Source organism: Sarcophilus harrisii, chromosome 6 (genome assembly GCF_902635505.1).
Source record: "Sarcophilus harrisii chromosome 6, mSarHar1.11, whole genome shotgun sequence".
NCBI lineage: Eukaryota > Metazoa > Chordata > Mammalia > Dasyuromorphia > Dasyuridae > Sarcophilus > Sarcophilus harrisii.
Window position 1 is genome coordinate 69,696,056 of NC_045431.1, and position 25,400 is coordinate 69,721,455.

Here is a 25,400-nt window from a genome sequence, read left to right on the forward strand (position 1 = left end):
GACACCATTTGGCGTTTTCTTGGCAAAGATACTGGAATAATTTGATATTTTCTTCTTCAGTTCATTTTTACAGATAAAGAAACTGAGACAATGGGTTTAGTATGTGTTGAAAGGCCATGTTTGAACTCAGAAAGATAAGTCTTCCTATCTCCAGGTCAGACATTCTACCTGGATAGGGCTAGATATAGATAGTTACATCTACAAAAAACTGACATCTAAATTACTACTTATAAACATATGAGACTATAATGTGCAAAGCAATTATCCATTTACAGTCTTCACTGGGAATTCCTTTTACTGATAACCCCCCTCTCCCAAGGCATACATACATTATGCTAAATTATACATAAATTGCCATCACAAGAAACCTAAACTTACTTCCCTCCAACCTCTTCCACAAATACTGGTCCATTCTCATTACGTTCTTGAGTATCTGTATTTTGAAACTTCCCATTGTGATCTAAACCTACCTGTAGAATAAGAGAAAAAGATGCAAATTTCACAATTCCTTTAAGTACTCTTAAAAATAATTTTACTTCTTTTTTATAAGTGGGTCTTTTAAATCTAGCTATAAAAAGGAATGTCAATGAAAGCAAAAATACTTCAGATCATCTACTTATTGCCAAAGCCTACAGAAGAAAAGCAATGAATAAATCAGCCAGCCTGTTCAAATCACTAAATCAAATAAAAAATGTTGCATTTTTCATATGAATTAAGCAGAAATGTGTCTTTTTCCGTTTAGCTTTCAATAATCAATATGTTGGAAATTTAATGTGTGTCTAAACACAACTTTTAAAAGACTTTAATAACCAAACTGACTCTCACATCTGTTGCTACTAGGAATTAAGTTAAAGCAAATCACTCTTGAAAATGTTGATATTTAGTTTATGGCATTCCTCTTTGTAGTGGCTAGAAACTGGAGACTGAGTGGATGCCCATCAATTGGAGAATGGCTGAATAACTTGTGATATATGAATGTTATGATTATTATTCTGTAAGAAATGATCAACAGGATGATTTCAGAAAGACTTGGAGAGACTTATATGAACTGATGCTGAGTGAAAAGAGCAGGACCAGGACATCATTATATACTTCAACAACAATACCATATGATGATCAATTCTGATGGATCTGACTCTCTCTCTTCAACAATGAGATGAACCAAATCAGTTCCATTTGTTCAATAATGAATAGAACCAGCTACACCCAGAGAAAGAACTCTGGGAAATGAGTGTGAACCACTACATAGCATTTCCAATCCCTCTGTTTTTGTCTGCTTAAATTTTTGATTTCCTTCACAGGTTAATTGTACATTATTTCAAAGTCCGATTCTTCTTGTACAGCAAAATAACTGTATGGATATGTATACATATATTGTATTTAACATATACTTTAACATATTTAACTATTTAATAATTTAACATATTGGTTTACCTGCCATCTAGGGGAGGGGGTGGGGGGAAAAGAAGGGAAAAATTGGAACAAAAGGTTTTGCAATTGTCAATGCTGAAAAATTACTCATGCATATATCTTGTAAATAAAAAGCTATAATAATAATAAAAAAGAAAATGATGATATTTAGTATGCGTATCTTATTAAAAAAACAAAAAAAAAAATTTCATTTTTTAAATCAGTACAATTGATTTTTATAAAATCAAAGATTTATAATGAGGAAAAATTTGGCCCCAGTATAATTTTTAGTTAATGGTACTTTATCGGAAATGATTCTGATAAAGTACCATTAACTAAAAATACCATGAATACATATTTAAAACTATGGATCTAAGAGTTAGTGTTATGAAATGTTTGTTTACCAATCCAGATAGTGAACAACTCTACAACTTACAGCCTTAGAGGAAGAGTTATAAGGGCATTGAGAAGTGAAGGCAAATGCCCATAAACACGCAGCTGGTCTGTCAGAGAACACCTGAACTAGATCTTTCTCGCTCCAAGACTGTTTTCTGCTTATTAAGTCACACCACTGTTAATTATAAGATGTTAATTAAATGGAAAATGATAATTTATATTAATGCAGAAAACATTTAATATATTTCAACTGGTTAATGTTAATGATAACCAAATAGATAGTTCCTGGTAACCACATTGTCCCCAAATCTAAAGCTATCTATCTACCACTTACTATAAGTTATTAACAAAGTAGTTTGTGGATTCTTACAGATTGGCCTTTATTGCTAAATAGGAGCAAAGTGTTAAGAGTTTAGCTAGAATTCATCTAGCAGGAATAAAGAACTCCACATGTGAGGCAGAATGAAAAGATGATTTATAAAATGACAGCAAATTACTTCCAAATTATTTTTTCCTTCCACTTTCCCAAACCGAAAAATGAAGCCCTCATAACTTATGTATAATTTAGTAAAACAAATTCCAACATTTGTCAAACCAAAAACAACTTTTGTCTCAGCCTGTACTAATCCATCATCTGTGATGAGGTGAGTGGTATATTTCATTATGAATTCTCTAAAATTTCCATTTATCAGATTTCTTAAATCTTCTGTTTATTTATCTTCACAATGTTGATACTGTATAAATCATATTGGTTCTGCTCACTTCACTCTGCATTAATTCATACATGTCTTTCCATGTTTCCCTTAAACTTTTCCCTCCATCATTTCTTATGTACTACAGTTTATATGCCTTCACATTCATATGATGACAGACATAACAGTTATAAATATTTTTGTACATAAAATAATTTTCCTTTGTCTGTGATCTTTTGGGGGTATAGAATTAGAAGTATTTTACTGGTTCAACATACACTCACAGAGTTTAGTAGCTTTTGGGGCAAAGTTCCAGATTGCTTTCCAAAATAGATGACCAATTCACAGCTATACTAGTAGTGTAGCCATGTCCCTATTTTCCAGCAGACCCTCCAACATTTGTCAATTTTTTGGTCAATTTTGCCACTCTGATGGAAGTAAATTAGAAAATCATTGATTATTTTATTTTGAGTTATTTTTTCCTCCCCCGCCCCAAACTTTCCTGATAGACCTTAGATGGTAATTCTAGTCCACAATTTCTAAGCACACCTCCTCATAAGGAGGAAAAATCATAAGACCAAATTGCAATGAACTTAGTGGATAGAATCCCTTGCTAAGAAAAAAATTAAGGAAACAGAAAAAAATCTCAAGTATTATCAGAGACAACTTTTTTAAGTCATAGGACAAGAGATGATGGGATTTTATGTACTAGCAATAGCAAAACAAGAATTTTCTCATTTTATAAACTTGCATTCATACAACCTATTTAATACCTTCAAGCTATTAATGTGCACATAAAAGGTTTGAATTCCTAAAATCATTTTGAAAAATCAGCCAATAAAAAAAGTGTTTTTGGAAATCAATAATTTAACGATCTCAAGTATATCCATCCCTCCTGATCACTTACTCTGCATTTATCTCCAACTGCATATTGCAAGCCAGCAGCAATGGAATAATCACGCTTTTGCTGAGCTGGGGGGAAAAAAAGGAGAACAATTTATAATGTTTTCTGCTTAATAAGCAAATTAAAACTCTTGTCTGATGTTCTTATAAGCAACTTTATAGTCTTACCTTGTTTAGACTGTAGCCAGATTTCATATTCCACATTTCTGTAGACAGTCGGGTTGAGTGACTTAAGGACTTTTCTTGATATAGGAAGGCAAGTAGAATTTCCATTGTTCTTCAGATGCTGAACAAACAAAACAATATAAGATACATATGATACTGAATTAAATTCTCATATAACTTCTAGATCTAATTCCAAAATAAAAAATAGAAATTCAATGGAGGGCAAGACTTATTAATTTAGGAAACCACATATAAAATTTTAAATAGTAGGTGACATTAAAACAAAATCAATTTTATGATTAAAGATCAAAATATTAAGATACCAAATTTTATAAAATTACTATTGTAAAGTTACCACAGAGGAGAAAAATGAAAAGTTAAAAATTCGTATGCTTTTGCAAAACTAGCTAAATGAAAAAAGTTAAAACTATAAACAAATACCTGATTGCCTGACAGAGACTTAAATCCATTCATATCATTAACTGTGGTAGCTTTACCCCTACAAAGAATACAATCATAATTAGGATTTTCTGCAAATAAAAGCATTCAAAAGTTTCAGAAGTTTGCATCCTATTAAACCCCAAACCTAATTTCTCTACAATAATGAAAATTCATAGTGTACTTCTTCAAAATGTAAATGAATCTCAGTTACACTAACCCCAGCAATATTGTTGGGTATTATCAAAATGATTTTCTTACTAAGATCTAAAGCTTTTTGTGTTTAGATTTTCATTCTCAGGGAATGCAGCTGCTCATTAACTAGCAAAGAAATTAAAATAGAATCATTTGGTAAAAGTAACATTAAAAAAAACACATAAAAAGTTTGTTTTTTTAAATGTTTAACATGTCACATTATCAATTAAAATGCCATTATAACAAAAATACTTTTCTAGGAAAAGGAATTTCAAGCCACTACAACAGCTCATTTACTTCAAAAATATTTGATACCTGGAAAAAGAAAAAGCATTACAACCTAAGAACTGGAAGAGTCCCTTAGACTTCACTCAGATAAAATCTGCCTTGTATCTGAAAATACTACTTTAATTTCATCACTTCATTCATGTATGCAATAGAGGAGAAAGTGCTTGGCCTGAAGTCAGGAAGACTCTAGTTCAAATCTGTGCTCAAACCTTTTTTAGCTGTGTCCCTCTCAGCAAGTCACTTAATCCATTTGCCTCAGTTTCTTCATATAGAAAATAGGGATAATAGCAATTATCTCCCGAGTTTATTGTGAGGATCAAATGAGACAACTATAAAGCACTCAGTATGTGCTTTTTGTTAGTTATTATTACTATAATTAGATAATAATTTTAAAACTGTAAAGCACTCAGTAAGCTTTGTTATTGTTACTATGATCAGATAATAATTTATTAAATTCTGTGGAGGGCTATCAAACTTTGGATTTAACTAAATTTTTGGCAGAGAACTAACAATCAGAATGGGGAGGGGAGGAAGGAAGAGAACAGGCCTTTTCTTAGATAAATCCTTCTCAAGGAATAATTCTATTTCTCCTCTGTCCTACACGGAAGACACTGCAATACTTTGCATTTTCACTGAGAAAACGTGTTAGGATTAGCCACATATGACATACTATGCTGCCCCAACTTAAATGCCACCTCCCCCAGTAAGCTAAGAAAAATGAAAATCTGAGAATTTTAAAATAATAGTTATAGACTAAGCAATAGTTACATTATGTAAGAAATGATGGAACAAAAATTAATGGTATTAAAATTCATTTCTACCTATTGTCATTATTCACAGGTCTCAGATAAGGTACATAATCATACATCTAACTGAATGAAAACATATTCAATAGAACTGTTAAGCAATGAAGTCTCACAGAAAAATCTATTTTGAAGATGGGAAGAGTGGACTGAGAGGCAGGATGCACTGTCCTCTCCCCAAAAATTGACTACTTCAGAAAAACACAGAAGTTTGTGCAATGGGTCACACAGCTAGGAAATATCTGAGGCCAAATTTGAACTCAGGTCCTCCTGACTTCAGGGCTGGTGCTCTATCCACTGCACCAACTAGCTGCCCCTAAAAGAGAAAGTCTTAACGAGACATCCTCCTTCCCAGAACTGCAGTCCAAGTCAGCCATAAGAGCAACATAGAAAAAGGAGGCATAAAGCCCAAATTCAGGAATTAAAGCTGGAAGAATTGGTCAATCAAATAAAACCAAACTATTGAAAATCTAAAGGGAAAACAATTTTTTGAAGGTAATTTAATGGTTTGGAGAACCTTAAGACTCTTATTGGGAGAATTAATTTATTCAACAAAAACTGCTGAGAAAACTGGACAGTGTCCTGGCAGAAATTAGGTATGAACCAATTATTTTACATCATCCATCAAGATAAGCTAAAATGGATACATGACACAAACACAGTGATATCATGAAGAAATGGGGAGAATTAAGAAAGAAAATACTTATCAGATTTGTGGATAGAAGAAATGTTCATAACCGAATAAGGAATAGAGAATCAAACAAGGTAAAAAGGACAATTCTGATCCCATAAAATTAAAAAGTTTTGCACAAATAAAACCAATGCCACTAAAATTTGAAGAGAAAAAAGTTGTATGGGGAAAAAAATTCTTTTAATTAAGTTTCTCCATGAGTTCTCATTTCTAAGATATAAAGAGAACTGATCAAATTTATCATCTCAAGAGCCATCCCTCAATTTATAAATTGTCAAAGAATACAAACAGGCAATTTTCAGATGAAAAATTCCAAACTTTCAAAAGCCATATGGAAACAAAAAATACTCTGAATCCAATTAAAACCAACAAATGTAAACAATTCTGAAGATTGACAAAATGGACAAATAGGAAAATGACAAATGCTAACAGAACTATGAGAACACAGACACTTTAATAAATTGTTAGTTAAGTGGTAAACTGGGCTAGCCATTTTGGAAATCAATCTGAAACTGCTCAAAGCGCTAAATTCTGTATTTGTGTGTGTATCAAATATATGCACACATTATATGATAAACACTCACCCACCACATATGTACATACGAATGATATATTCTTGCACCCAACAACCATACCTACATCCCCTTTGATGCAGTGAAATATTACTAGTTCTATAAAGAGATCAAAGAAAGAAAAAGGTCCTACATGTACAAAAATATTTATAGCAATTCTTTCATGCCATATGTCCTATGAATGGGACATAAATAATACTGTAAAAATATAAGGACACTTTCAGAAAATCCTAGAAAGATTTGTATGAACCAATGCAGAGAAAACAAATTATTTACATAATAACATTATGAAGACAAATTATTTTTAAAGCCTTAACCTGATAAATACAAATCCCATAAACATAGAAAGATAATAGATTCAAAGTACAGATTAAGACATTTATTTTTTGGACATGACCAATGTAGGAATGTGTTGTGTTTGATTATACATGGACAGGCACCATAAATATCTGGTACTAATTAAAAAGTAAAAATCTCTAGACTAAGTAAAATCAGGAAGCAAGGGAAAGTATCAACTTAGTATTCAATAAAAATAAAATTACAACCAAGGAAAGGACAAGAACTGCTACAAAATGAACAGAAGAATTGCAAAAATGAAAGGAGATATTTTTCACTTTCCCACCCACAATTCTGGTCATCTTTGATAAAGATGTGGGAAGGCAGGCACACTAATTCGCCATATAATTATTAAACCATAAATATTCTTTAACCCAGCAATCCCCTTCCAAAGCTTATATTCCAAGGATATCCATGACAGAATGGCTCCATATAAGCAAAAACGTTTCTAGTACCATTTTTTTGGAGTGAGCTATAAATTACTCAAGTGGTAGATGGAGAAAACCCAAATGAATGATTCATATGAACGGTTGAAGAATCAAAAGAGCACAAGTAATGGGTGCATCTATATTATGTGATGTACAAATTAAGTTCACATTGTATTAAATTTGACATATAATTAAATTGATCTTTTATTAGAAAGCTAACCAATTTTTTTAATTAAGAAAAAAATCAGGTATCATAGATTTGGAATCTTAGTATCTAGACTCAAACTTCAATTACTTATTAGCCATATGACCTTAGGTAAATCCTTTATTATCTTTTGAATTCTAATCCATAAAATTAGGAGGTTAGATAATTTCTAAGATTGCTTCCAGTTCTATAATGAACTTTGATCCCATGAACTAGGAGAACCACAATGACTACAGTTTTATATGTAAGAAAGATTTGGTTATAGCTTTTGGTGCTGTAGGCAAAGAGACATTATTGTGAAGTTTTTGTGGGGTAAAACATGAAATATATTTCTAATCAACTATTAGAAAATAAAAACAGGGTTCCAATCTTAATAGAATTCATGTCCACAAAACTAAGGAAAAAACCCTCATTCATGCTAAGAGTTGTAAATGCTTAGCTACATCAGTGGCTATTATTTTCTGTATAAAATACCAGTTTTTTAAAAATTAATTTTATATTCAAAGAGATTCTTACTTGCAACTCTCTTCCTCCGAATCTGATATTTCACTGTTAGCAATATTTTCTTCGACTATTTCAACAGAGGGTTCTAGCCCCATCAGGATTTTGCTAACATCTGTATTAAATACCTTCTCGTAGAGCAATTCATAAAGGAGAGCTGCAGTAGAAAAACAGATAAATGTACTTAATGGAATATTGACTTTGGTCATTTTTATTTTACAAGTACAAAACTGTGAGAAATGGAGAGGTGCCCAAATGATTTCATTCTGTTATCTCCTACTATTGATCAACCAGGTCTATCATGAGGACCTGTGTCTTCCAGAATGTGCTCACTGAAACTTCTCCATTCAAATCACCCAAATCGGGAATATTGGAAAGTTAAGAATGCATGAGCTTCCATGAACGCACACCATCCTTCTCTAGAAAAAAGTATTCAAACTAACTCAAACATAGCTTCATGTTAGTTGGTTGCAGCATTCCATAATTTGTTTCATCTCATTAGAATAAAAGTGTTATACTCTGTACAAATCAAAATATTTCATATAAAATTATTCCCGTGTTATACTCAAAAAATAGCAATACTTACACTGGCACATAGCAGAACTGTCTTTATACTTTATGGGATAGACGATATCATAATGATTTCCATTTGAAAAACACAATAATACCTGAAGAGGGAAAAAATACATTTTGGTAATCGTGCATGTTGTGGCCCAATCTACTGTACAACAAAGTAAATGGCTTGTCTGTAAAGGGAATTCAAAAGTTTCCAACATTTATCATATCACATACATACACATTACATAGAAAAAGTTCAGAGCAATAGCTGTTTGAGCATAATAGTTCTCTAGAAAGGCAGTATTTAAAATTATTTTCTTTTTGAGCTCCTTTCATTATTACATGGATTTATGTAAAGCAAAGCTGGTTAACATAACAATAAAACCATCAAGTAAAAATGTCACAGAAAAGGATTTTTCCCCCCACAAACTAATTTTCCTCTACTTCCCTGACCCCTCCCCTATCAAAACTTGACTTTACCAAAATGAATGTTGGTTTTAGCACTGTATAAACACAGTTTTTATCTCTTTATGTGTCTATAACTTTCATAATCTATAAAAGATGGGACATTTTTAATAGACAGCACTCTTGCATGAAAGGTCTTCCATATTCAAATAACTTTAGGATTACTGTAATATTCACCCTTTTAATAAAAACAGCCTAATGCATTAAGACTGAGCTATTCTGTAGCACTATCTTTCTATACTTAAAATGTTAATGCTGTCAGTGTAATTCAACATAGTATTTTGTAAATAAGATGTATATACTGACATACTCAAGTTAAAGGTGGCTGGCTATCTTTTAATAACAACTTAAAAAAAAATTTGGAAAACTTATGACCTACATGTTGACATCTCTCAAAGTTATAGGAAAAAAATGCATGACGTGAAAATTTTATGCTATAACTGAGCAGCTCCCTTCCTCAAAGTCTATAAGAGTATTTAGGAAAAGTTGTACCTTTTCAGGAAAGTTATTTTCAGTTACATGAGAAGGAGCAGCATTTGGTTCCTGATAAATTACAAAATCTTTCCTGAAATTTAAAAAACAAAAATTAGAAAATTTCAGAAAAATGTGTTTTGTGGAAAATATTCTAAGGAATCAGGTTTGATAAGGATATAAATTTGCCATGTTTTGCAAACAATTCAGGGGGTGACAGGAGAGAAAAAATAAAAATCGAAAAAAAATACCATGACTCCTTATACATTGTACAAAAAGGGGAAGAAATTCCTAAGATGAAACACATGAAACCATTATTTAAAAAAAATGAGGGGATGGGAGGAGAAATTATTCTTCCCACTTAGGGAAACACACAATCAGAGAATGTTCAGTACATCTCATTTCTCATAACATAGACTACTACTTGCTCTGGTCATGTGGGATGATATCTAGCTGTCTAAGGTTGATGCAGCAATTTATATAGTCTATAAAATTTTTGATTTGTTCCTTTTTAAAAATTTTTTTGAATTACAATTTTAAAACTGGCAAATTTACATGAGAGTAGACTTATAGTTTTGAGATGAAGAAATGTGCTCTACAGCAAATTAATTATAAAAATGGTCTTGCTCATTTAATATTTTGAAATATAATTAAAGAATTATTTTCCCTAATTTCTTTACATATTTTTTTTTATTGTGATTTAGCATTTTTAAAAAAAAAAACAAAAATGTATTACCTGTACATAAGAGAAAGGGCACTTATTTCCACTTGTCCAACCCATTCCTGTTTTGGAGAAAGAGTTTATTCATAAAAGTTTCTATTTTTAGCTCATCTTTAGTCAACCCACCCCCCATCTTTTACCCCCAGCTATGGAATAATATGAAATTCTTACCTATCAATATTCAGGAGACAACAAGTTCTTCACCTCACCAAACAATTTGACTTAAAAGCATGAGATGATGACATCACAGGGCATTAAAGATTGCCCTTCCCCCCCCCACATATAATACCATACAATCCCAACTTTTCTCTCAGATTAGCTTCACATCTATGTAGGTAGTCTGGGAAAGCCATAGGAAAAAAAGTAACTTCAAAAACTAATCTAAATGCCCTCCAAATCCCCAAACAATTTAATGCCTCATCTCATCCACACACTTGCAAAAGCACCACAATATATATTTTAAAAAACACACACAACACAAATTTCATTATAATAATCATAATGCCAACATCTTTCATTTGCATTTATGAAGTACTTTTGTATCTGTATGTTTATCTGTGTACAAAGTAGCTATGTATTTATAAAGTTATACAATAGTTTTACATACTTATTTGATCTTCATAATGATATCAAAAGATAATCAGAACACTACACTATTTAGGAGCCCAAAAAATGACTAAAGAGAAATGTAAATTAAAGCAACTTTAAGGTAGCACCTTGCAGACTGGAAAAAGATGGTGGGAAAAGGGAAAATTCAAATGCTGGAAGGATTGCAGGAAAATAAGCACAATGATACCTTGATAGTGGAGCTGTGAACTGGGTCCAGACATTCTGGAAAGTAATTTGCATAAACTATGTCCTCAAAGTTACTGAAATGGGCATATCTTTTGACTCAGTAATGCCACTGCTAAGTCTATACACCAAAAGACATTACAAAAAGAAAAAGGGACTTCATATGCATAAAAATATAATAAACATAGCTGCTTTTTTTGTAACAGGAAATAGCTAGAAAATAAAAAGATTTCGATCTACTGGGGAATGGCCCAACAAATACTACTGTACTATAAGAAATGACAAAAAGGGATGATTCCTGGGAAACCTGGGCAGAACAAAGTTAGCAAAACCAGAAGAATAATGGATACAACACTGTAAAGACTATGAAAGACTTAAAACCCTGGTCAATCCAATAATGAATCATGATTCTAGAGCACTGATGACAAAATATACTCTACATCTTCTGAAAGGGAAATGATGAATTCAAAATGCAGAATAGGACATACATTTTGGACATAGCCAACCCAGCTTTTTGTGTTGTTTGACTGCATTTATTACATGGATTTTTTTTTTCAACAGGATAAAATGGGAAGGAAGGACGAATCAATCCTTGTTCACTAAAAAATTAAACTTTAAAAAAGAAAGCTAAATACTACCTCTTACCCATATTAGTTGCAAGACCCTGACCAAGTCACCTAATTTCTCAAGTGTTCCAGGCAAATCTAAGCCAATAAGCTCTAAAGAAGATACTTCCCTGTAGTAAGAGAAGAAGTATTCCCCTGCTAGGAAATTCTTTGTACTAATGACATTAGAAGGACAGCCCCTATCCTCATTACATAAGGATGACCATTCATTAATTGATCCTTTTAAAGCCACAACAGCTCATTAAAGCACACAGGGGCAATGACCTGCATTGTCAGTATTCAAGTGGATAAAAAAGGAAACATACCTGTGGATTTTCCAAGCGTTTTAAATACTCTTCAAATGGCCCCTCTATGAACTGGAAAGAAATTAAAAATATATATGCATATTAAGAATATCATTTAAAAATTACCTCAAAAATACTTTACTGATTGAGTAGAACACCAAGAGAACATTGTACACAGCAACAAGATTATATGATGATCAACTCTGATGGATGTGGCTTTTTCAACAAATAGATGATTCAGGCCAATTCCAATAAACTTGTGATGGAGAGAGCCATTTGATCCAGAGAGACTGTGGGGACAGTGTGGATCACAACATAGTATTTTCACTTTTTTGTTGTAATTTGCTTGTTTTTTGTTTCCTTTCTCTTTTTTTCCCTTTTTGGTCTGATTTTTCTTGTACAACATAATTGTGGAAACATGTACAGAAGGATTGTGCATCTTTAGCATATACTTGCTAAATATGTGTGCAGAACTTGCTGTAAGGGAGAGGAGAGGTGAGGAGGGAGAAAAATAATTTGGAACACAAGGTTTTGCAAAGATGAATGCTGAAAATTATCTATGCACATGTTTTGAAAATAAAAACTTTATTAAAAAATAATTCACTGGTACAATAAAACTTATTTTCATTAATTCAATGTACTGAGCAGACACTTAGTACCCAATACCATATCAGAAGCTATCTGGAATAAATTATTATTTAGGTTCAAATGGAGATTACAAAATATTTGAGAAGATGAAACATACACATATGCAACAATTAGTATACAGGACAATAAATAGTAAGATGCTACAGATGAATTGTCCAAGGTACCAGCACTGTAGCAAAGGGACCTGGAAACAAGATGCGCATCAAACACTGTCACTCTTATCTTTACTTAGATCCAAAAAAATACACAGCCTGATTCCTTATAATAAATAAGCAAACAACTTCTACTACATAAATGTAACGCACATATATGTACTATTTTTCAAATAAATTCATGCAAGGTAAATCTGAACCCAGGGTAGTTGTTATATTTTCTTTTTAAAAGCTCAAGATAGATTGTCTTTGTCTTTATGTCATAGTTTAATCTCATCTACCCTCTAGAAATGAATCCTCCTGTATAAAAAGAAAATATATATATATATATATATATATATATATATATATATATATATATATATATGCTATTAAAGCTTAAATTTCAACTTCAAACTACTGAAAATTAACTGCACTATAATTTGTTGCATAGCATGCTACATAAAAGAATATATCTAATAGTCAATCCTCTCCAATTTTCGCTGCCACCAGAAAGAAATTTAGTCACTTTTCTTTGTCCCTGAGTTGAATATTTCTGAGTCCTACTTCCTTTTAAAAGATCTTTGGGAGATACTAAAGAAGGGAAAGGGACCTGAATGTGCCAAATGTTTGTAGTAGCCACTAGAAACTGGAAAATGAATGGATGCCCATCAACTGGAGACTGGTTGGGTAAATTGTGGTATATGAATGTTATGGAATATTATTGTTCTGTAAGAAATGACCAGCAGAATGAATACAGAGAGGATTGGAGAGACTTACATGAACTGATGCTGAGTGAAATGAGCAGAACCAGGAGATCATTATATACTTCAACAACGATACTGTATGAGGATGTATTCTGATGTAAGTGAATTTCTTTGACAAAGAGAAGATCTAACTCAGTTTCAATTGATCAATGAGAAGTAGCTAGACCCAAAGAAAGAACACTGGAAATGTAAACTGTTTGCATTTTTGTTTTTCTTCCTGGGTTATTTTTACCTTCTGAATCCAATTCTCCCTGTGCAACAGGAGAACTGTTCAGTTCTGCACACATATATTGTATCTAGGATATACTGTGACATATTTAACATGTATAAGACTGCTTGCCATCTGGGGGAGGGGGTGAAGGGAGAGAGGGGAAAAGTCGGAACAGAAGTGAGTGCAAGGGATAATGTTGTAAAAAATTACCCAGGCATGGGTTCTGTCAATAAAAAGCTCTAATTACTAAAAAAATAAAATAAAAATAAAATAAAAGATCTTTGGCATAGTCATTGTGTATATTTTCTTTTGACATTATTTAATTTTTAATCACTTTTTCTCAATTCCTTATTTCCTGAATTCTTTTTTTTAAATTGAAAACCAGAACAGTTTGCCCCCTTTACAACTCCACCAATAATGCTTTGGTATGCCTGTGTTTCTTATAACCTTTCCAACAGCCATTTCTTCCCATCTTTTATCATCTTTGTCAATTTAAAGGGTAAGGTAAATGTCTAGAGTATTTATTTCTTAAAATTAGTTATTCAAACCACACTTTCATGTTGCCACTTATAATTTCAATTTTAAAAAATTACTCCTATACTTTGATACCTTTTCTTCAATTTTATTATTATTATATATGTCAATTCCCCATATATTTTTGATATTTGTGTTTTTCTTTCCCTGATTTTATTCACACAAGTTTTGTTAATGTTTTTAATTTTAAGGTCAAAATGATTTATTTTATGTTTTATGCCTTCCTCTATCCCCCCTAGTAATAGCTACCTTTGATTTTTAATGATTAAATTTTTTTTAATCAAGTATTTTCTTACACAACAGAGTGTATTCTCATGCAAAGGTCTACAATTTACCATTCATTAAAAAGGAGTCTTTTTTCCCCCACCTTTCCTCCATAGAGAGCCAAGTAACACAGCAGAGCTGTGATTTTGAGGTAGGGAACATAATGAGTGCCTTGAGGGAAGACACAAAGGAGCTACATGATCTCAAACATATGGCAGCCCTAGAAGACAACCTTTAGTTAGCAGCTGGCAGGGAAGTGGGAGAGCACTCCTGAAGGGATAGCTTTCAGCTGCATACTGGAAAGTGGAAGTACATTGTCCTAAAACTTCTAGCATAGATCCTTCAAGTGACCCCTATTAATGCTGAACAAACAGCAAGGGATCAAAAGCCACACTACTGAGCAGATGAGCCTTGGATTTTACACTCTACAATTATAGTAATTCAGAGATGGTGCAGGTACAACAGAAAAGGGCTTAGAATCCATATTTCCCTTCTGGGGAAGTCAAAGTTTTCATGGCAATACCTAAGCCAAAATGTTCAGGTGCGGCCTATTTATCTCTCTTGAAAAGAGACCCTGAACCATGTAAAATCACGAGTTTAGCCTAATGTGTGGGGCTCGTGGGAATATCACTAACAATCCATTCTATCTAGCTGGTCTTACACCAACCAGACCATATTTCACAATCTACCCACCCACCCCAAGCATCTTCTTGATATCTGTTCTCCTACTCCATTCATTCCCATTATAGAAAGGCTATAATTAAATCAATTCTACCACTACTTTTGGAAAAGGTCTGTCAATCAGTTCTCTATGGCTTTACTATCCTAATATAACTTCAGACCAAAATGCTATTCCCTAGCCACCAGTTCCAATGTGTTTTCACCCCCAAATGTGTTTTTAAGAACAAGAACTGTCTCATTTTTTTATTTATATCCCCAACACAACACATTAGTTAATACTTAAATGCTTTTCATTCATTTCATTCATTCAAGGACTGCACCCAAGGAATTCTTAGTTCAGTTCCCCCAAGTTCAAAGGATAGAGTGGCACGATAAGTTGGAAAAAACTTAGGTACATTGTGGAAAGTAGGATTCAGAGGATCTGTATTGTTTTGGGGTTACTATAAGGTCCTTTTGTGCTCTACTGCATTACATATTTTTACAAGCCTTTTTAGTTCTTACATTTTCTGTGGAATGGTAAAAAGACTACACTGCCAAAAGTGGGGGGGAAGGGAAGTGGAAACCAAGGGTAGTAGATTCCTATGGTGCTTATTTACTAAATAAGCACAGTGCCTGCCACACAGCTAGAACCTGATAAACATTCATTGACTGCAAAAGAATTTAGAATTACTGGATCACAGATCTACAAATGGGGAAACTAACACCTAGGGAATGTAAGGAAGTTTCTCAATGTCAAACACATGAAAGGTCTGATATTATTCCAGTCAGTATTCTTTTCATTGTGAACTAATACTCTTTAATTAAAAAAAACAGAAGCCACCCAATATAGGCTAAAATCATCAGAAAAGTTTCCCTGAAGAAAAGGAATTGAGTTTTCCTTTAAAGGATTAAATAGGAACAGATTGGAAAGGAAAAATAAGTATTATACTCCAGAAACAAGAAAAACAAGACTAAAGGCAGAAAAGAAAATGAATGTGATTACAATCATAGAAAAATGAGGAAACTGGACTGTCTCTAAGGTCAGGCTGCTATGAAATAGTAGGAAATTAGTTTGGAAAGGAACAAGACTCAACTAGACAATCCCTAACATCCCTCATAGTTCTAAATCCACGAGGTTATGATTCTACTACTAAAGATGACCTTAAGAGGCAAAAATGTTTAAGTGACATGCTAGAGGTCATGTGTAGAAGCATTAATCTGGAAACTATATAGGTTACCTGGAAGACAAACTGAAAGCAATATAAAACACTTTGTATATATGAAGCTTTTGTTCACTTCTGGGAAAACATTTTTAGGACAGAAACTGGTACGCATTCAAAGGAAAGTTAAAAAGAAATGGTGAATGAACTGGAGACCATGTTACATAAGGATCTTCTGAAGGAACTGGGACTACTTAACCTGCAGCTAGACATAAAAAACATGATAGTTGTCTAGTCTTCAAATATTTGGCTTGTCATGTAAATGATGGATTAGACTTGAGTCTTCCTAAACATCAAAATAATGGGTATTTAAGTATAAAGTGTAAAAAAAAGAAGCATTTTTAATTTTTACATAATGCACCTCAACAGTAACTTTGATATGACAACTAAGATCAGAACCTAAGTTCTACATAATTTTTTCAAGAGTAAGATTTGTTACTTTAGTTGAGGGAAGCAAACTAATTAACTATCCTAAAATCAAAGATTATTCAGTATTAGTTAAATTATAAAAACATTCAATCACTGAAGGAAGATACATAAAGATTAAGGGGCAGTTTGACATTAAATTCTTATTAACTGTGGATCATTTTCCAAAAAGTCTCATATATCATTTTATACCATCCTATTTTTCCAAATTGTCTTGTTAAAACTTAAATAATTATAATTCAAATGGGTATTGTATTTTAATTGCAAGTTAACCATGTCCATTGTGTACCCACTATACTTCCTCTTGAATATTAATAAAAATAATAATTTCTATTGAATAATGCAATGTTTACAGAGCACTTAGCATATATGATTTCATTTAACTCTTTTATTCTGTGAAGCAGAATTATTTTCCCCATTCTGCAGATAGGAGTCTACAGGTGATTATGTGTAGGATAATATGGCTGATAAGAACATGAAGTCTTGAACTCTGCTCTCCCAGATTTCAAGTCCAGCCTCCTACCCACCATATCAAAAGGCCTCCAATCAGTTCTGTGCCTATGTTATCTCCTCAATTAGAATGTAAGCTCCTTGAAGGAACTGATTATTTTGCCTTTCAATTCCCAGGGTTTGTAATATACTATCTGCAACATATTAAGTCATTGACTCCTGGCATTATCTAAATTCAGAAGCTAGTATTTTTTACCTTTTGAGTTACAGAACTAAGATATACAAAAGAGTATCTTTTCCCCAAAATCTTTTCAAAATCGAGAAGATAGACCAAGGTAAAATTGTCAGATGTGTTCCTAGGTTGTAAAATCATTAGTCTTCAACTCTAATAAAAATCGATCCTAACATTACTTTATGATTTACCACATACTACTAACGAAATTTAAGTTGCTGCCATTTTGTTACACAGTATTCCCTATTAATCAGCACTTAATACAAATCCTGGTTGTAGTAGGAATGATTTTTCTAAGAATAAGCCCTGAGAAAAGATCTAAGTGACTCTGATTAAATTTTATTTACCATGATGTAGAGTTCATCAAGTGTTTTTTTAATGTATTGTTCTATGAAAATTTGCATCTCATATTCAAATTAACAATCTGTCAAGTAATCTTTCAAGTAGCTCATTCCTTCACAATGCTAGGTAAAGTTTATCTTAAGGTTTGTGTTTTACTCACTTTATAAATTCCTTGCACATAATAAGTATTCAACACTATCTAATAATATTTGGAGATAATCTCCAAAATTCTTTAAACATATCACCACTGCATTGGTAGAAACCAGGGGCACCTGGTGACACAGTGGATAGACAGACTGCCAGCAGCCCTGGAGTCAGAAGGAGCTAATTTTAAATGTGGCCCCAGACACATCCTCACTGTATGACCCTGGCCAACTCACGTATGAGTTGTGTGCCTGGGTTTCCTCATCTGTAAAATGAGCTGGAGAAGGAAATAGCCAACTACTCTAGTATCTTTGCCAAAAAAAAAAAAAAAAACCCAAAGATTCAGAAACAAGAGACAGAGTCAAACACAACTAATTGACCAAACAAGAACAAATTCATATAAATTCAATAAATGAGGCGCTTGATTCCTTCCATTTAAGTATTCTATGGGATTTTCAGAAAAGTCTATACCATGATTGAGACCTAAAAAGTCAACAAAGTGAAAAAAAAAACTTCAAGTTTGACATAAATTACCGCTTCAAATTTCTCTCTGTTTTCTCGAAGATAGTGTATACAGGCCATCCTGACTTCTACATGTCGAGATTGAGAATGCAATACCTAAAAAAGAAAAAAGCATACTCTTAAGACTTCCCCTCAAAAAAAAAACACACGTGTGACAACCACCTTCCCCATTTCCAAAGCTTCAACCCGTTCTGCATAATTGGAGCAATCTGATAAGTCCCCCAATTTTTTCCAATCCCTCCTTCTAAGTTTAATAGCAACAGCATGTCTTACAAGATCTGTTTTCTCTTCCTCTTACATTTTATTTCCATTGAAAATACTTTAAAATCACAAGAGTAGGCAAAGGCTTTCATGATATAATAGTTACAGCTCCTAAGACCAATTCTAGTTTTATCTTGTACTAAACTTCTTTAACATAGTACAGGCATATTAGCACTCTTAAAACTATCACATCAATAGACAACATACATCTAGCTACCTGCATGAACTTGAGACAAAGTATTTCACCTGAGACTTGATTTTTTAGATGTATAAAATTAATGAGCTGTATTAGATGGTATGTTCAAGCTTTTAAACAATTTTTATGGTTTTTAATAGTCCTATACTAAAGAGACACAGTCTCTCTATACCAAGTTTTTAATTTTTAAAAAAGCAACACAAAACATTCCACAATTGCACATTACTTGATAGTCCAACTTTGCTGGGAGAGTAGGGAAGGGAATGAATGATAACATGGATGTGATTCTCCTGTGACTGAAAAAAAATTCTTAAAATCTCTAATTTCATTAATATAATTATATTTGAAAAATTCACTTCTTCCTATTTTAATTGCCAAGATGGCAAACTATTTTGTTTTGCTGAATTGCTTTTTGTTTATAATCTCTGTTGAAAAGGATAGTTTACTTAGGTGTGGGAAGATGAAAAGGACATACACAGAAGCAAACATAAAAAATAAAGGACATCTACAAAAGATTATTTTTATTTTTTTAAATTCCTTTTTTCTAACTCTTCAAAGAAAGTATTTGCCCACTAACATGTTTAAATTAGAAAATTAAGATTCTCAAATATAGCAGTCCATGGTTTCAAAGATTAAAAATATTTTCTATTATTCTAAGCTTAAACAAAAAATCCAAAATGCAGTTAGAGAAATCACAACTAAGCATGTTTCCACATCTAATGACTTCTGGAAATATATTCCTGCACAACCCAATGCTAAACAACTGATACCTTAAGACATGGGCTGTAACTCAAAGGCAACACTTTTTTGTTTGTTTGAAAGCAGCATTTTTTTAAAAAGTGATTTTAAAAAGTATACTAGACAATTTGTTCCTAATTCGACTGATCTTCACACCTATTTTAGAACCTGGCTACCAATGTAATACTATATGTTCCAAAAAGGCTTGCTGACTGCTAAAACTAGCAATTTGATAAGCCCACCATTGATGCCTCATTCCTAATCCCAGATACTAAGGAACCAAAAACTTGTACAAGCTCATTCACAGCAACCACATCATCATTAAGCTAAGGCATTATTAGTTTTCTCTAACACTCTAGTTCGTCATCTGATATTGCTTCCTGTAACTAGCAAACTCAGGCTAATCAGGTATTTACCTAGCAACAGTTGGCAGACTATGACTAAAGCTTACCTAGAGTCAAAAACAATAGAATAAATATATGTTATCTTTTTATCAAAAAAAAAAAAAAAAAAAAAAAAAGGGAATTTTGAACTCCTTACTCATAAGTAGTAGTTTCAGCAATTTCTAAAAATGTCCTGAAACAGTAGAAATGAAATTAAATGCTGGAAAGGAGAATTTTTTTTTTTTAAAGTAGATTATGTTGTAAGCACACAGTAGGATTTCTGATGAATTAATTTGTGCATCTCTATGTAAGGAGACATATAAATATAAAAGGCATGAAGAAGAAATTATGACTCTTTCAAAACCATACTTTGTGTCAACAAATTGGTTGATAATGGGAAAAAGCTTACAAATGCTGCTTCAGCAAGTTATCTAGGGAATGTCCTATTTTTACTTTCATGACCTACTGAAGTAGGTTCAGGTCAGTCCCCTTGGGAGTAGGGTACCCGAATTGGTGGAGGGCTGCTCTACAAGGTGTTGAGGAGATTAAAATTAAATATTTGTAAAGTGATTTTGCAAACCTTAAAGAGCTATATACTATTTACATATGTGCAGAAAGTTAAAGGTCTCTGTTTAAATAAACCTAAAATGTGAGACAAAGTTTTATATTCCTGCATGTGCTTCCTTCTTGCTTCCATACTTCAACCTGCTGCCACCACTTCTGCAGTTTAAAGTATTTAGAAACACTACCCCAGAAGTTAAAAACATTCTAAGGCAACTCAAGGCTAAGAATAAATTCTTACACGCATTTTTTTGTAAAATACCAAAGCCTGGGACCAGTGCCATATTCCACTCCCATATGTTCCCAACATACATTTTGTCATTATCTATATATCTTTGGCCTAAATAAGTAAAACTGGGACCTCGCTGTAATTTGGGACTTTTAAGATTTTCTTCTTCTCTAAGTACCAAAATAACTTTAAAAAATTAAGAAAAGAAAAGGGGTTTATAAATTGAGGGGAGATTTTGGATATTAATATATTTTGAGACCTTTTTCATCAAAAATAATCAACATACCAATCACTATTATTTTGAAGGCCAAACTATAACTGCAATACAAAAAGCTAAGATAGTCAAGGTTATTATCTAGACATCTATAACAACACAGGCTTTTTAATACTAAAATTCTACTTTCTGTATACATAGAGGTAAAGCCTAGATTTATAGACATTCAAACCCCTAAACTCCACTTGTAGCAATTCCTTTCAAATTCCTTTTCTCCTACCAATCTTTTTGTTAGAGCTGGGAATAGATACAAAAATAAATTAATTTCACCTTTTTCTGCTTCTGGAGATACTAAATAGGTCTTAAGTGTAAAGAAGGGTCTTTACAAAAAGATCTTGAAAATTAGCAAGCTATATAATCAGCTCCCAAAGAGTACACTAAGTGTATTAAGATATTCCTAAATATCCTGAAGATAAAGACCAGCAACAAAGGCAAACATTTTGAGAACAGCATCTTCTTATTTCTTGAACAAGTCAAAATTTGATTGATCCTGCTGAACTTCAGGATGACGTGCCAAGGGTTAATATAATGCCCCTGGACCATAAGAAATGTTTTTGAGTTAGAGTTCTTTTAAGATTAAAAATTTTGATTTTATGCTAGAGATTTAAAATTATAACAAGGCCTTTGAAATACAGAATACCTGAGAGATGGGGGAAGGGCACCTATCTGGAAGGAATATTGTATCTGGTTTCAGATGTGGCAGTGATATTGGATGCTTTTGCTAAGCTGTCTATCTTTGTCACAAGGGCGGATTCAAGAGATTGAAATGACTGACGGGTACACAAAAGGTACCAAAATTGTATTGTTGTTTTTTTTTTCATAAAATTTTTTCTAAAGAGAATGCTGACCAAAAATTGATACTATTAGAACATAAAAGATTTTCAAATGAAAAGATCTTGATTTAGACTGCAAGAGACTGTTAAAAGGGTAGGGGAGCAATTCTCAAATGTCACTGGGTAAAAAAATCTTTAATTCAAGATGGAGAACTGATCAAGCTTCTATTATAATAAGAAAGCAAGGGTGGGGAAAGGTAGCAATTTTACTATTGCTATTGTTTGATATAATTTTTATTACATTCCTGCAAAAAGTGTTTACACTATCCACAAATCACCTTCTTAAAACTCCCCCTTCAAAAAAAAAGAAAAAAAAAGAAAAGGACTTTTTATTAAACAAATTGGCAGAAAATGATCTGAACACATGGGAAATTTGGTTAAAACTGTTTCTAACTCCCACCCTACAAATGGTAGAATAAGAAGAGTGATTAAGAGGTAAAAATACTTTTTCCTGGAATTATATAGCCTAACTGTAATTTTGTTAATAAATATGAAGTCTTTACTACCTATTGCTCAGCCATGGGCATTCTCTCTGGCTGTCGCTGCTCTATTCCTGATTTCCTCTGCTTCAAGTCCTAACAAAAATTCTACCTCCTTAAGTTTTTCCCTACCCCCTCCTAATTACAGTGCCTTTCTTCCTATTTACCTATATCTATGTGAGAATATATATAACTACTTCCCATTTACACATCCTTTATATATTCACCGGAAGTTTCTCATATAAAGCTATATTTCCTATATAACATATTCCATCGGAAAACTAGACACACCCAAGGGTCCTGCAGGTGATTGCACCCGTTAGAACGTAAGCTCCTTGAGGGCAGGGGGTCCTCCGGCGGATCAGCAGCAGAGGCTTTCCTTCCAGGGTGTACCCCATTCTCCCAGGCCCTACTTCCTTCAGCACTTGCTCCCGGTCTGGGTGCCGATCACCCCACAGCCGAGCAGCGATCCCCAGGCTTGTTAAGGGTAGCCTGGGCCCAAACCCAGCCCCCCCCCCCCCAACTCCTGATCAGCCTCTCCCAATTCCCCAAGCTCCATATTTCTGGTTTTTATCGTGCTACCAATAACCTGTTATATATTTACATATATTCCCCCTACAGTTAAGTTCCCCGCTCTCAAAGTTCTGGGGGGGGGGGGGAAATTTATTAATTTCCCCCATCCATGAGTAGCCCTATTTCTGGGGGAGTTGGGAAATGAGTTTGTCTACTTCTTCCTCGTGGATGAGAACCTCTATTTCTTCTAGGTTTGGGGGGCACATCTAACTTCTCCCCATCCATGGGTACCCCTATTTCTTCCAGCAAAGAAGAAATCTGTCCCCTCCGTCCATAAGTAGCCCTGCTTCTTCCAGGTTTTTGAGAATCCAGTTTCTACTCCCCACAATTTGTAGCCATCGATGCACAGGGCTATTCTGGGCTTGGGGGCACCATTTCTCTATCTCCCCAGCGATGAGCGCCACTGGTTCGGGGGGCCACATTTTATTCTCCCATCGATGAGCACTTCTATCTCTTCCAGGTTGGGGGGCTGCTAATATCTGACTCCCGGGGGAGGGGAGGTGCCTCATGAACGCAGGGTAATCAAGGGCCGACAAAGTTGTGCAGAAGCAGCCCCGGGGCAAGGTCCCATGCAACAGGTCCGCAGGCGCCACCCGAAGGCTGGGCCGTGGGGGAGGACCCCCGCGGGCCGGGAAGCGCCCGACGCGGAGAGCACCAAGGGAGGCAGAAAAGGCGCCCGAGGAGGTCCGGGCCAGCCGAGCCGCGCGTGGACATTCCACGGGCACAATGGGGGCAGAGGGGGAGGTGGCTGTGACGACACAAGGGGACCCGGCGCGCAGAACGCGGAGCCCGCGGCCTCGGGCCCGGCCCCCGCCCCCCCGCCCCGCGCGGCTCACCTGCTCCGCCACGGCCCTGAACAGGCAGGAGCCGTCCTTGGCGATGAGCTTCCGGCACAAGCCCAGGCTGCGCAGATAGGCGTCCATAGGCGTCGCGTCCCCCGGGCCGCTGCCCCCGGCCCCGGGTTCCCCGCCATCCGGGAGACTAACGGCAGCCTCCATGTTGGCCCGTCCGCGCTGCACCAGCCCGCCCGGGGCTAGCCCCACATGGCCGCGACGGCGGCGGCGGCGGCAGGAGCGGCGGCGAGCGGCGGCGGCGGCGGCGACGGTGCACGGGCGGGCCCCTAGCCTAGTCCATGCCCGCCCCGCCCTCCACACGAGGCCGGCCTCCGCGGTTCGGAGTGAGGCCGGAGCGCTGGGCCCGCGGCGCCCCCGGCTGCCTCGTGCCGGCCGGCGGGGAACAGATCCCGAGGGGCTCCCAGCTGCCTCGCGCCGCCCCAGCCGAGCTGCAGCCAGACGGAGGGCGGAGAAGCCCTGCCACCTCCCCCCCCCGGAGGACACAGGGCCCGCCCCGGCGCCCGTCCTGCCGCGGGGAAAACAAAACTGAGAGGAAGCCCGAGCGAGAGCGAGACGCCGCCGAGCCCGATTTATTTTCGCTTTCAGCCCCGGCACCGAAAGGACGGCGGGAGCTGTAGTCCGGCCAGAGCAGGAAGTCGGAGGGGAGGGGAAGGGGTGGGCGGGAGCCCGGTCTAGACCGCGTCCTTCTCCCTCTCCGCCCCCCTACCCTCACCCCAGACGCGACTCCCGCCGGGAGGGGGCGGGGCTGGAGCCGTAGGGGACATGACGCGCAGCGAGAGGACTACACATCCCGACAGCCTCTGCGCCGCGACTCGCCCATCACTCGGCTCTCCAGGAGAGGCGAGGCGTTAGGTAGGGTAAGGATGCGGGAGGGGAGGGATTTCTTCCGCGTACGAAGACCTCGATCTCCGTTGCTCTCCTCCTGCATTCCCCCCGGCCCATTTTTCTAATGGCCCGGCCCGGCCCGTGCACTGTGCGCATCGAGGGGCTTCGTGCGTTCTGCTCGGATTCCAGCGGTGTTTGGCCTTTGTGCCATTGGAACCCAGAAGGGAGAAGCCGGCCCTGATGCAGGTTTCCGTGGGCGGGTCGGAAAAGTGGGCGGGGCCAATGAGGGCTTAGCTTTGCAAGGCGGCCCAGCATCCCTCCGGTACCTGGTTTTAAAGCAGGAAGAAGTGCCATTGTACAGATTGGGAAGACTGAGGCCCAGGGGCGCTCTGATAACAAATTGAGAGCTGGAAAAGGGCTTCGGAGTTAAACTGCTCCCTTATATCATTCGAGTAAAGAGATCCAGTGAGACTTACCTGACTTAATACCACAGGAATATTAAATGTCAATTAAATACTAACTGGGGACTAGAATTCAGGATTTGTGGCATTGCTCAGTGTCTCAAATTCTCAGAATCACCAGTTTTAGAAATAGCTGTCCCTCATTAGGAAATGTCTTTTTTTTTTTTCTTCCTTATTTGTGTGCAAGGGAAGCACAGTGTCTGGCACACAGTAGGTGTTCAACAAATATTTATTGAACTGCC

The 25,400-nt window shown here is 35.7% G+C and overlaps 1 protein-coding gene across 3 annotated transcripts in view; it reads right to left on the reverse strand.

Moving 5' to 3' along the window:
• Positions 1-24,035, reverse strand: part of OTUD4 (OTU deubiquitinase 4) — a 47,610-nt gene extending 23,575 nt beyond the window's left edge. Inside the window, exons 1-11 of one of the 3 annotated variants that reach the window (XM_031943122.1) lie at positions 23,855-24,035; positions 18,504-18,587; positions 11,962-12,012; positions 10,254-10,300; positions 9,539-9,611; positions 8,610-8,691; positions 8,039-8,180; positions 4,008-4,065; positions 3,570-3,687; positions 3,406-3,470; positions 379-470 (exon numbers count right to left, since the gene is read on the reverse strand). In XM_031943122.1, the coding sequence (XP_031798982.1) occupies positions 379-470; positions 3,406-3,470; positions 3,570-3,687; positions 4,008-4,065; positions 8,039-8,180; positions 8,610-8,691; positions 9,539-9,611; positions 10,254-10,300; positions 11,962-12,012; positions 18,504-18,587; positions 23,855-24,016 (974 nt within the window). In that variant the 5' untranslated portion in view covers positions 24,017-24,035. The other 2 variants (XM_031943123.1, XM_031943124.1) reach the window with 2 other exon arrangements.
• Between the last annotated feature and the right edge of the window lie 1,365 nt (positions 24,036-25,400).